Genomic DNA, 12,958 nt, shown 5'->3' with positions numbered 1-12,958 from the left:
GACTTGTTCATTAAATTAAATTAAATACTATGGGGAGATACTTGCTATCATATGCCTGATACACATGCAACTAAGAAATTTTAAAAGAATTGTGTTCTATTCAAAGAGTTCTTAAAATTTCATCAAGGTCGTTTGCCAGGAGGCCTTTTCTTACATACCTGGAACACTGCTCTGTGATCTTCTACAACCTGTTCTTCCATTTCTACCATCTGGGAGACAGCTTCGTGGAAAGTAAACAGTTGTGGAGACACTTCTTCTTCCTTAAAACACAAAGTTAAAACTATGACCTAAAGCTTATACTTTTAAAATGTCACTTTTTGTTTTCTTTCCCTCCTTGAGAGCCCACCCAGGAATTCACGTGCTTTTTCAAAGAGGCCCATGTTCTACCACTGAGCTTAGCCCAAGCTCAAAGGCAGTTCTGTAAAGTCTAATTAAGGCAGCCAGCTCACAAGCAAGCAGTCATTGTCACTCAGGAATCTATTCCTATTATGTGCAGACTTACCCTAAAAAGCAGTCTTTTGGAACAGTCAACTTTTTGGTTAAGGGAAAGCTCATTTCTGGTTTTCTTATCGGTACCGGCTTCCCCTCATTAACAATTACCTCACATCCACTGACTGGATGAGGCATGACAGCAACTGCTCAGACTAGACTTGGGTTTTCTTTTCTGAGGCACGGGCCAGCTCTGTACCCCTGGCTGGCCTGACACTATGGAGGCCAGGCTTCAGCAGCTTCCCAAGTGCTGAGAATACAGCTGTGTGCCACTATGCCCAGTTTAAGTTTCTTCTCTTGAAAAGAAAGATGTAAGGATACAATCTTTGGTACACTGTATTTCAAAGTGACTATCAAAATACTATTTTCAAGGATTAACTTTTTAGAAACCATACCTTAATTTTCATTTATGCTAATACAAATCATTTTACATTTTGATAGTAAAAATAGCATCTTTAAGTAAAGAAATGGCTCTTTCTTTCTCTCTGTATTGCTTAGGATGGCCTCACATTGCTGGACTTCACCATCCTTTCTGCCTTAGCCTCCCAAACAGCTACAACTACAAGTGTGTGTGTCTGGATGTGTATTTTGATTTGTCTGCATTCCTGGCTGACCTGGTACTGAATAGCTAGTCCAGGCTAGCATAGAATTCTCAGCAATCGTCCTGCTTCAGCTTCTCTAGTACTGGAATTACAGGTGTGTACCACCACAGCTAGGAAGCCAGATAGTTTTTGTTTGTTTTTTTATAGAAATCTCAAATAACAAATCCTAATTGTACTTCAGCAACAAACACATGACAACACAGGTATGTTTTGGTTGTTACATGAACTCAAAATTTATCTGGCTTATCTTTACTTTTGGAGTCTCCTGCCTAAGCCAGTTCTAGTAACTCAATCTGTCTTCTCAAAATATAGCTTCAGTGACAAAGACTACTACATAGACGTCTACATAAAAACTTATAACATGTTAGAAATGGTGTTTAAGCCAGGCGGCGGTGACGCATACCTTTAATCCCAGCACTCAGGAGGCAGAGACAAGTGGATTTCCGAGTTTGAGGCCAGCCTGGTTTACAGAATGAGTTCCAGAACAGCCAGGGATACACAGAGAAATCCTGTTTTGGGGATGGGGGTGAAGGGGTTGTCATTCAAGATTCTAAATAGGTAAAAAAAAACCCTGACATTTGACTTTCATCAATAAGCTGTCATACTCTAAAATCTACATAATCATAGTAGTAAAGAATTTTTTTTATCTTTCTATGGCAATAAATGTACCTGCTTTTTGTTGGGAACATAAAATTTCTCATATTCTCCCTCATGAATATACACTCAACACTTTTTTTTCCTAGCTACTTCCTCCAGGCCCATAATATCCTCTTTCCTTTGGATCTAAAATTATGCAAATACCTGCATTCCTTAGAGTTTACTCCCAAACATGTTTGTCTCTAGAAATATATTTCTGCAATTCTAATACACTTCATTAACCATCTACTTATATTAGTTTTCTCTCCAGGATATGTTTTAGAGTTTTTCCCTTTCAGTATCCCTCATTGAGAATATTGCAAGAATATGTACACATGCAATAACATTTCAGCTGAATAATACCAAGGTAAGTTCCTGGTAGCAAATTTCAAAGAATTGCACACTCTGTGATATGGGGTCTGTAAAAGCTGATGTAGTTTAAACTCCTGGCTTGGTACTAATGAGACGACTTCAAGGTTAAGAGCACTAGCTGCCCTTCTAAAGGATCTGAGTTTGGTTCCCAGCACCCAGATGGTCAACCATCTGTAACTCCAGTTATAGGGATCTGGTGTCCTGTTCTGGCCTCCTTCAGCAATGCTCACACATGATGCACAGATATACATGTAAGCAAACATTCAAACACATAAAAATGAATTTAAAAAGAAAAATTGTGGCCTGTGTGGGTCTAGTAAGATACAATAAATGCAAAGCTTTGCTATAGGGGGTGCTTATCTTACTCTGGTTTTCTTTATCTTTGGGAGGTATCATATCTAGACCTAGTTCCAGATTTGCTTTGAGAGTCTAAGAACAACTAGTTATCTATGAAAACTCTGGGAAGATGGACTTAAGCTAGGACCTCACTTTTAGCTCTGTCTTCCAAGCTCTTTACCACTGAGTTACCAGCCCAGCCGCTCCACCTTGCTTTCCTTTTTCTTGACATGCTATTGCATTGCAGCCCTTGCTAGCCGGGAACTTAAAATGGCCTCAAATTTGCAGCAATCCTCCTGCCTCAGCTCCCCAAGTCCTGGGATTATAGATTTGTGCTACATGGCTAGATCACAAGCATTTCTTTATACTTGCCTATCCTTACAGATTATATATTTTAATAATAACTAAATAGTTATAATTTGAAATTATAAAATTTTTAAAGACACTTCAAATATAGAAAACCAACCAGATTTAATGGATGTTGGCATTTTATTGGGTTTTTTTTGGCTGTTTCTCAGGCTCACTGTGATTTTTAATATAGTTCCTTTATCTGTTTAATGCACATACTTATGCTGACAGGTTATTTTGTTTGTTTTGAGACAGGGTTTGTTTGTGTAGTCCTGACTGTTCTGGAACTCACTCTGTAAACCAGACTGGCCTTTAACTCAGAGATCTGCCCTGAGTGCTGTGATCTACCACTGCCCAGAACTATTGACAGTGTTTTGGATTTTGTTTTTTAAAGATTTATATATGATGTACTTATATATAATCTTAAACTAATTAGTCACTAAAATGTTTTATTTCGTTTTTTGTTTTCGAGACAGGGTTTTCTCTGTGTAGCCCTGGCTGTCCTGGAATCTGCTCTGTAGACCAGGCTGGCCTTGAACTCACAAAGATCCACTTGCCTCTGTCTCCTGAGTGCTGGGACTGAAAGCGTGCGCCACCACTGCATGGCACTAAAATTTTAATGTAGGCATAAAATCTGAAAAATAAATAGGCTATTATTAGAGAGCTAGTAAGCCGGGAAATTATTTGGATTCATGAACCATACATCTGTCACTGCAACTGTGGTAAGAAAGCAGCTAGAAAAGCATGGCTATATTCCAGTAAAGCTGTACTTATCTCAATGGATGGCTAGTCCACAGGGTGGACTTGCTGATCCCTGCTTGAGATTACAGTGTTCAATTAAGTTCTGCTATTGATGAAACAAACTAAAGCTGGATCAGTAACAATGATATGTGACTCACATTTTGTTCACAAAGAAGTTTTAGATCATCTCTCTGGGGGGAACTCCCCACACCCCACTGTGTCTCTAAGTCATCAATCTGGCTTGGTGGATGGTGCATTATTGGACGGACATCACCAGCAGCAGTTGGATCTACAGTCAATTCTTTTACCCTATAAATATATAAAAGTTATCTAAAATTATGAAAGGCTCATGCAGAGATACAAGAAAACACCAACCTATTCAATACAAAAGCAATTAATGTAGTAAGATTGATGATGTCACTTTATATGTCCAATTTATCTAAACTCTGTGGATTTGTTGGTTTAATGTGAGTTTACTTAAACAACTTTATACTTACTTCTTTTTTTTTTTTTTAAAAAGATTTATTTATTTATTATGTACACAGAAGAGGGTGCCAGATCTCATTACAGATGGTTGTGAGCCACCATGTAGGTGCTGGGAATTGAACTCAGGACCTCTGGAAGAGCAATCGGTGCTCTTAACCTCTGAGCCATCTCTCCAGCCCCTATACTTACTTCAAGTGTAATTATTGTTCATAGTCAGGGAAACTTAGCAAAGTATATAGATTAAATATTTCAAAGAAATAAACTATAATTACAATTACATTTTATGATACAAAAATTGTTAAGATCCATAAAGAAACTACTGCTGAAATCAGGGGAGTTTATATCCTATTACGATTTCAGCAGTCATACTGCTCAGCTAGCTAAGTAAAAAATAATTTTATTTTACTTATTGAGACAGAGTCTTGCTAGGTATCCCTGGATGGCCTGAAACTCAATGTGCAAATCAGATTGATCTGCTTGCTTCTACCCTACCCTCCCAAGTGCTGGGATTAAAGGCTTGTGCACCATGACCAGCCAGTCATTTTTATCTTGAATGTCTAAAGACTGTAAGAATCTTAACTTCTGTCATGTTTAAAAGCTGTATATCTTAAGTTCACAAATTTTAAAAAAGGATATACTTTATGAATCACAAGGATCATTATTTTCTTGCAGACAAGTAACTTTTTTATCACACAATAAAGATAAATATGCAAAAGTGACATCATCTTTTAAAAAGCAAAGGAAAATATGGAGCTCAAGTTCTAAATAAAAAATTTAAAGTAAATTAATGAGGGACATAAAAAATGTGTATCATGCAGTACAACCACCTGCTAATAAATGAAGTGTAAATGAAAAATGGCTTAGAACACAAGAAATAAATGAATATCTATACGCAGCACAATTCAAAACAAGCTAGTCAAAGAAACAAGGCAAGACCTGGTAATCGAAGGAGAAAAGTCGTCATAATCGTAAGAAGGAGAGAGATCAGGGCGACTGCCACTACCCTGGGAGAAGGGAATGTCTGAAGGACTAATTCCAAACTCCTTTACTCTGCGGTACCAAAACAGTGAAAATTAAAAGAACTCTTGGTAAAGACAGCAATGCACAGTTCAACTTTTGTTTAGAAAAGAATATTAACATCGTGGAGTGTATTTTAGAACATTACTTCATAAATAGGTTTCCAGACATGTTTTATTGATCCCCTTGCTCAAAAACCCTTAATCTTTCCTTTCCTTTCTAGTTTACTTCTCTCTTTTCTCACACATCTTCCTAGAAACTTCAAAGGTCCTTTGCTTTAACTATGTGACCCATGCAATCAAATTACTAAAACCAACCAGATTTAATGGATATTGGCATTTTTGTAAATAAATCAACATTGTGTGTGTGTGTGTGTGTGTGTGTGTGTAAAGTTGAAGCGCAATGTCTTCCTCAACTTTGTCCATTTTATTTTCTGAGGCCAGGTCTTTTAACTAAGCCTGTTGCTCAGCAATTTGGCTAGACTAGCTGGCCAGTTTGCTCCTGTCCTCATCACCCCAACTCTGGGATTACAGGTGTGTGTCCTGTGTTCATCCTTTTTACACACATGCTGGGGGTCCAACCTCAAGTCTGCACACTTGAGCAGCAAGCACTTTGCCATCGGAGCTATCTCCCCAGCCCTGAGTCCTCAACACTTTTGCAGTTCTTTTCAAACCAGATATGAGAATGAATACCTTAAGGCATGCCCAGTTTGTAATGAATTAAGGTTAACTTATCCATCTAGAATTGTATTAACTGTAAAACATCCTCCATATGATGGAGAAAATAAGACACTCAAGTTTTTGTGGTTGGTGGTGCCACTTATGAATGTGGGTGGTAAATAGCCTTTAGGAATGGAATTTAAAAATGTTTTTGCTAATGACAACAGTTACATATAACTGAATTATAACGTTTCTCATCTTGCCTTATGTGACATTTTATAATAGGCAATATTTATCAAGTACTAGAATTAGTAACATTTAGGCATTATATTATATAGACCTGATAAGAATCTTATGATATCTTCACATCACAAATGAGAAAACTGATTTAGATAAATAAAGTACCTCATTTGAGGTTATTCAGAAAGAATGTGGTGTAACTAAAATACAAGCTTACCCAAGCTCAAATCATTTCTATGCCATAAGACACTATCTGAATTCTATTTTTCTTAGGTGGAACTAAATGCATTGTCTTCCTTCACAAGCCAAAACCCAGCCAAATACCATTAATCTCATATAGATCAAATGAAGGTGCACGCGCGCGCGCACGCACACACACACACACACACCCCACATATTTCTACTCGTAATCTATCCACTGTTGAAGGTTTAATATCAGATTGTCTATCTTTACCATTTTATTGGAGGCACGTATATCTACAGCAGCTACCCTTGATCTTGAGATCCTCCTGCCTCAACCTCCTGAGTGCTAAAACTATAAGCATGTGTCACTAAGTCTGGCCTTTGCCCTTTTATTCTTCAAGATCATCATTTTGGAAAGTTTATTTACTACACCACTGAAAATCTAAATTCTGAATATGGAAATTAACTTTGTTACTCCTATGCCTGTTTCTCATATGTTTCAAAATCTCCTCATTGAGTAGTACTATTAGTGTCAACCACAAAAATGTTTTCTATTACATATCCTCTTGTGCAAGTACATATACCAGGTACAGAATAATTTTCCTAAAATTACAGTTAAAAACAATTTCAGTAACTCTTCTGTTTCAATCCCTCCAAATTCTTCCTTTACCCACAGCATATCCTGTGCTTCAGAAAAACGTTTCACAAGCATCTAATACAGCTTTTCCTCTTGAACAACCTACTCCTTCCTTCACCTCTCCTCGCCATATTTTTTTCCTTTTCTTTCTTTCTTTTTTGAGACAAGATCTAACCTAGCCCAGGACATCTGGGAACTTGCTGTGTAGCTACTGGTGACCTTAAACTCCTGATCCTCCTGCATTCACCAGACATGCTAGGATTATAGGCAAGTGCCACACACCTAACAGAAGATCTCAATTTTATTAATTGATTCAATTGGACTTGTCATTTAACATCAAAATACATTGTTCCAAACTATCCCTCAACTCCCATAAAACACTCCTAAAATACATAGTTTTGATTAAACTGAAGTTTGAAAATAACTTTCAAGTGCTATGCTCAACATTTTACCAAGATTGCTTCTCTCAGTTCTTAAAACTGTCCTTTAGGGCAGGTATGATCATTGATTTCACCATTCTAAAGATAAGGAAACCAGAGCACATTAAAGACTGTCAACCATCAAGTAGTGAAACAGGTATTAAGCCTACTTTGTCCTAAGAACTAACACTCTTCCACTGATAGGTTGAGTTCTAAAAAGCAAACACTTCTTTAAGAAATAAACAATTTGCAGGCTGGGGGTATAGCTCAATTATAGAGCACTTGTCTAGAATGGTCAAGGCCCTAGTTCAATCTCTAGTATGACACTGTGTGATAAAAATCCTATGTGTTTAGCCAAGCATGGTGATGCACACCTCTATTCAGCAACTGGAAGGTAGAGACAAGAAGATCAGGAATTTAAAGCCACCCTTACATAGATAATGAGCTGGGAAGCCAGTGTGGGTTAGTATACTATCACCATTACCTCATCCTGTCTAAATAGTCAAAATCTGAAAAACTTGTGATCACAATCTATCAACCAGTCTCATATTAGCAGGAATCTTTATTGCCTGAAGTTTTAAGACATGGAGGGGTTTGCTTTAATTCTATTAGATGTAATTAAAAAAAATTTTTTTATTTGATTCTGTAATAAGACTATCACAGAAAGTTATTCCCTACCCTTCCATGAACAACTCTGGGAAAAACAAAGCATCTTTAAATGGTTTTTAAAAAACTCACACATCCTAAAAAAAAATTAATAATAATAATTTAAAGACAATATTGTCTGTAGCTAGGAGTTCATACTTCAAACTTTAAAAGTTAAACCTATTTAAAGCTATACTTTATTTTTAAGTAGCTATCATATTTTGTATTTTTGTGGGTTCCCCACCCCCGAATATGAGAAGAGAACCCAGGGCCTTATCATGCTTGCCAAACAAGGACACTGAGCTACATACACCCCTAGGCCAATTGGCTAGTGTTTCCTAGCAATGTTTACTATCATTTAAACATCTCTTCAGGTGAAACATAAGCATGATACAAAAGATTAAAAGAATGATCAAAATGCAGTTACCTAATGATGTGCAGATACATGTATAGGTATGAAGACTATCTTTAAAAAGTTAAAAAGGAAAATAAGAACAGTATTTTAAAGTATTCAGGTACTTCAAGGTAGAGAGTAACAGGCCTGACATTTATAACTTGCCAACAGAAGGAGCACGCCTGACCTTCTAGAGAGGCTGCTTCCCAGCCTCTTCTGTTCCACTGAAGAGATTTCTAAATGACAGAAACATTACAAGAATTAAATGCTCCTTTGTTCTTTTGGATTTCAATTTTTAACAATTCTATTATCGTCGTGTGTATTGTGTACACATTCCCCAGTGCATGTGGAGGTCAGAGGACAGCTCTGCAGAATGGGCTTTGTCCTTCCCCATGGGATCTGGGGGCCGAACTCTGGTCATCAAGCTTGGGTGGCAAGTACTTTTACCCACTTAGCCATATCGCCTGGCTTGTTTTTAGGTACTTTTCTACACAGATGAAGTTCTTCTTTTTAAAAAGATGAAAAATAAAGTCTCCATTTTGATTGGAACAAGAAGTAATACGTTTTTGAAGAAAATTAAGACAATCTCCACACTAGAAGTAAGTTATAAAGAATAATCTGTAGGTTAAAATTGTTTAAGTGTAACATGATAAAACATTTAAAACTTCAAGGGGAGAGAGTAGAGCCAGATGAGTTAGGGAGAAGTGTGTATGTGAGTGAGTTTCATCAAAATATTGTACACATATATCAGATTCTCAAATACAAATATATTTTTTAAATATGTAAACAATCACTCAAAACAAGAAGCGTGTGTGTTGTGTGTGGTGCATGCACATGTAGGGATCTACAAAGCAAACATTTCATCCTAACTCAGGAGTTCCAAAGACATCTAAAACTATTCATGACTATAAGATATAAACTCTTAGTTCTCAGTGCATTTTGTCTCTATGTAACAACCCTGTTGGTGTTGAAGTTGGAAACATTACTTATGTGAATAACAACATATAATCTGTACACAGTACCAGAAAGAACTGATATATACATGTGTATGTATGTATTTAATTGAACATCATCAGGATAATTCCAGCATAGAGCATAACAATTTAAGAAATTAACACCCTACTTTCCAGTTTAGCCTTAATAATATAAGGATTTCCATTCTTGAAACATAGTAAAATATTATGAATCATAATGTTGAAATGGAAAAATATAATCATGTTCTAGGATCAAAAGGTCGACTTTAAGTAGAGATGTCAGTCTCACCTATTTCTGTTCATTTTTTCAATTTAACAAAACAATTCTAAATAATGTCCCCTTAAAGAACATAAAACTTAAGGAATAGATGTGATAAATTTGCCCTATTAGGTTTTCTCTTTGCTGTGATAAAGGATCTCATGTTGGAGGTCAGAACAGTTTAGAACTTGTGGTCCTTCTGCCTTAGTATCACCACATGCTACAACTACAGACATGTTTCCCCAGCGTACAACAATGACACTATATACTGCTCTAATATATTAGAATTCAAATTTTAAAATGGAGGAATAACTTTCATACCTATTTGCATATCTTAACGTATTAAGGGTATTTTCACAGGATGCCATTCCTGGAGAGATTGTGGCAATCTATAAAGGGGGGGAAGCAAAGATAAAATCATAAATGCTCAAGACAGTGACCTTGACAGATAGCTCAGTAGGGTCTAATCTTATAATCCACTTTAAAATGTCCGTACTGGTATCTGACCTCTAAGATCTACCTACCTAGTACATGTAATCATTATAAAATCCAGTTAAAATTTTCAAAGATTTTTCTGAAGGTACCAGAAAGTCATTAAAAATCCATCAGAAAATGAAGGCAAACATTTAGAAAAGGGAACAACACAGACAGCCCCTCCACCTATTTTTACTGTTAGTAATGGAATAGTATTCTTCCAGAGACAATGCCCTGCCAATGTCCCACAGGACCACTGAAGTCTCTCTAGGAACTGCAGTTCCAGGTTGAGAAACTGGAGAACCTAGCAGCTGGAAAACGTAAACCGTCCTATTAGAAAGAGAGGAAGACTGAGCGAGAAACTCAAAGTGTATGCACAGTTGCACAAATCTCTGGTTGATCCATCTAGCTTGCCATAAACTCAACAAATTGTAAGCAACACAGTGAAGTGCATGAAGAGATATCTGAAAGAACTTAGGAATAAGTTAACATCTGCTACAGTAACAACAAATTAGATTAAGACAATCCAAGTTTCTATGAAGTATTCAGACATTAGAATTAAAAAGCATTATAGCTGCACTAGAAATTTTCCAACCAAATGGCAGGGACCACATCTTAAATACCATAATCTCTCACACTAGAAGGGTAATTAATTATAATTAGCAAACATCTAAAATTTTCATATAATTTCTATTTATTCCTTCAGGATAAAAACAAAAACAAACAAATGAAAAAGCCAACTTACCATGCAAGTACGAGAATTTTCCCCTATGAATGAATCTCTCAACACCTGAGTGAGTTTACTTGCTCGGAAAGGAGTATGGGGTTTATTTCTACCTAAGGCTCTGATGCACTCCTAAAAATTAAGAAAACGTTTCTTACTAATTAGGCTTTATGAGAGTCATTTTAAGCAACATTTTAAAGAGATTTCTTACGTGCTAATGTCTAAGGACTAATGAGCTCTAAAAATTCTAACTTTTATACAACTTAACGATGGTTTCACAAATATTAATTCAAGAAAATGAGTAACAACAAAAACAAACCTTAGTTATTCCAAAACAATCACAGAATCCTGAAAACATGACCAGTTAGAAAGGTCAGGCAGCAGGAAAGCTGTACGAAGCTGGGATTTTGAAATGGAATCCCAAAGGCTACAGCTGCTTTACTGTAATCCCTCTAACTCCTGATTTTCCAGTTAAGGGGAAAACATAATAATGCTTTAAAGTAAATTATTTTGGCTCAACACTTGCTTTTTTTCTGAATGCTATTCTGTTTCTTTTAAGACATCATTTCGACCCTCTCTTGTCCCTTTAAGGTCACTGTAGTGCTTTAAGAGGCTAAGGGTTAACAGCAGGGGGAAAGAACTCTCCATCAAAGCCAGGGAGGAGACTGAACACCTTCTCTGTGGACGAGAAAAAACAAACAAAAAACCCAACAGTTCTTAGCTCAATTCCACAGTTGCTTGGTCCTCTGAAGAAAGCCTGGATGATTATGGTCCTTTAGAATCTAATTAAGCAGCTTCAGAACTAGTCTGTCAATTCATTTCATAAAAACAAGGGAAAATGTGTGTATGCAAAAATTCTACATACAATAAAATCTGTAACTTCAAATATAACAAGTTTATAAATCTTTTCTTTTACTAGTTTTTTACAACTAAGCAAAATTAAAGTCAAAAGTAAAAGACCTTTTGCAATTAAATAGACTTTCCTTACCTTGAGTGCTAAAAGGCTTTTATTAATTTCAGCACCTTCAAGCCTGGTTTGCCTATCTGCACTTGATGTATCAGCTCCTCTTTCATTCCCAGCCAAATCAATGAGAGAGAATTTGCCATGGAGTTTTCCCTTCCTTCTAAGAATGATCTGAAACACTGCATGACTCCGAGATGAATGTGCATTTGCAGATGTTTGACCGGATGTTCTGGAATGTTATTAAGGACATAGTGACACATCAAAACCTTTTATGTACATTATTAGCCACAGTATTTTCCCTTAAACCCTTCCCTTTGCTGATATGCTCCCCCCTCGCCCCCAGGCACTGAAGCAGCAGGTTCCCATTAGGACTCACCTGCAGCTGTTGCCAATGTCAATGAGTTTCAGTACATCTTCCACACATTTGACCTCCCGTTCCTGTAATCCTACCACTTGCACCTGCTGTTTTCCATCTTCTAATACTCTCAATTTTGTTTTCCTATTTAATAAGTCAAACACCTACAGAAAATCATATGCAAATTAGAAAACTAGCTTCAAAAAAAATCAGCTCTAAAATAATAAGTCTAAAATAATAAACTATTATTTTCAGAACAATGCTCAACATTGAAAGCTTGAAAAGACATTTAAAAGTCTCAGGACATCAGCTATTATATTTACAAGCATATAAATGTTGTGACAGTGGAGGTCATAAAACAAATCAAATATACTGAAGGCCACTGAATTGTACACTTAAAAACAGTTACTGAATACACACACACACACACACAACCACATTTTTTTAAAAAAAAGGTCTGAAGATTGGAAGACAACTCAATTGTAAAATGTTTGCCAAGTCAAATACAAGGACATGAGCTTGAGCCCAAATAATTACAGTATTGGGAAAGTGGAGGCCCTGGGGCATGATGGCCAGCTAGTCTATGCTGATCGACCAGCTGCAGGCCACAGTGAAACTCCCTGTCTCAAAAATACAAAACGGATAGCTTCTGAAAAGTAACACATGAGGCTGACTGCTGGCATCTACATGTACACATTTCTAAATGCACAGACACCCACCTACACACATGCACCCATATACATGCACTCACATACCACCCCCATACACAAAAGAAAAACAAAACTTCTCACATACCTTTCCACTATAAATTTCAAAAAATGTTGCATATACTTGAAGTTCTAGTTTCTTATAGTTTGGCTTCTTCAGCATTAAAAAGACATCTCGAGCTGTCAAAAATTTCACACATGAAGTTCATTAAAATGCAACAAATCTTTCCTATTTTTAGAAGAATCAGTTAATATTAGGTTAATATCAATAAAATAAAATTAAAACAATAATTTGAG

At 36.5% G+C, this 12,958-nt stretch overlaps 1 protein-coding gene across 7 annotated transcripts in view; it reads right to left on the bottom strand.

Annotated features, from left to right (window-relative positions):
• The window catches only part of Kif2a (kinesin family member 2A), a 56,797-nt gene that overhangs the window by 4,208 nt on the left and 39,631 nt on the right, over nt 1-12,958 (bottom strand). For 4 of the 7 annotated variants that reach the window (XM_076551933.1, XM_076551932.1, XM_006995668.4 and 1 more), the window contains exons 12-18: nt 12,750-12,841; nt 11,976-12,118; nt 11,624-11,828; nt 10,657-10,767; nt 9,759-9,826; nt 3,683-3,833; nt 159-260 (exon numbers count right to left, since the gene is read on the bottom strand). In XM_076551933.1, coding sequence (XP_076408048.1) covers nt 159-260; nt 3,683-3,833; nt 9,759-9,826; nt 10,657-10,767; nt 11,624-11,828; nt 11,976-12,118; nt 12,750-12,841 — 872 coding nt within the window. Of the gene's footprint in view, nt 1-158; nt 261-3,682; nt 3,834-4,946; nt 5,061-9,758; nt 9,827-10,656; nt 10,768-11,623; nt 11,829-11,975; nt 12,119-12,749; nt 12,842-12,958 lie in introns of all 7 variants that reach the window. The other 3 variants (XM_076551930.1, XM_076551931.1, XM_006995664.4) reach the window with 1 other exon arrangement.

This window comes from Peromyscus maniculatus, chromosome 15 (genome assembly GCF_049852395.1).
Source record: "Peromyscus maniculatus bairdii isolate BWxNUB_F1_BW_parent chromosome 15, HU_Pman_BW_mat_3.1, whole genome shotgun sequence".
Classification (NCBI taxonomy): domain Eukaryota; kingdom Metazoa; phylum Chordata; class Mammalia; order Rodentia; family Cricetidae; genus Peromyscus; species Peromyscus maniculatus.
Note: the sequence above shows the minus strand (reverse complement) of the source record. Positions and strands in the feature narration are given on the sequence as shown.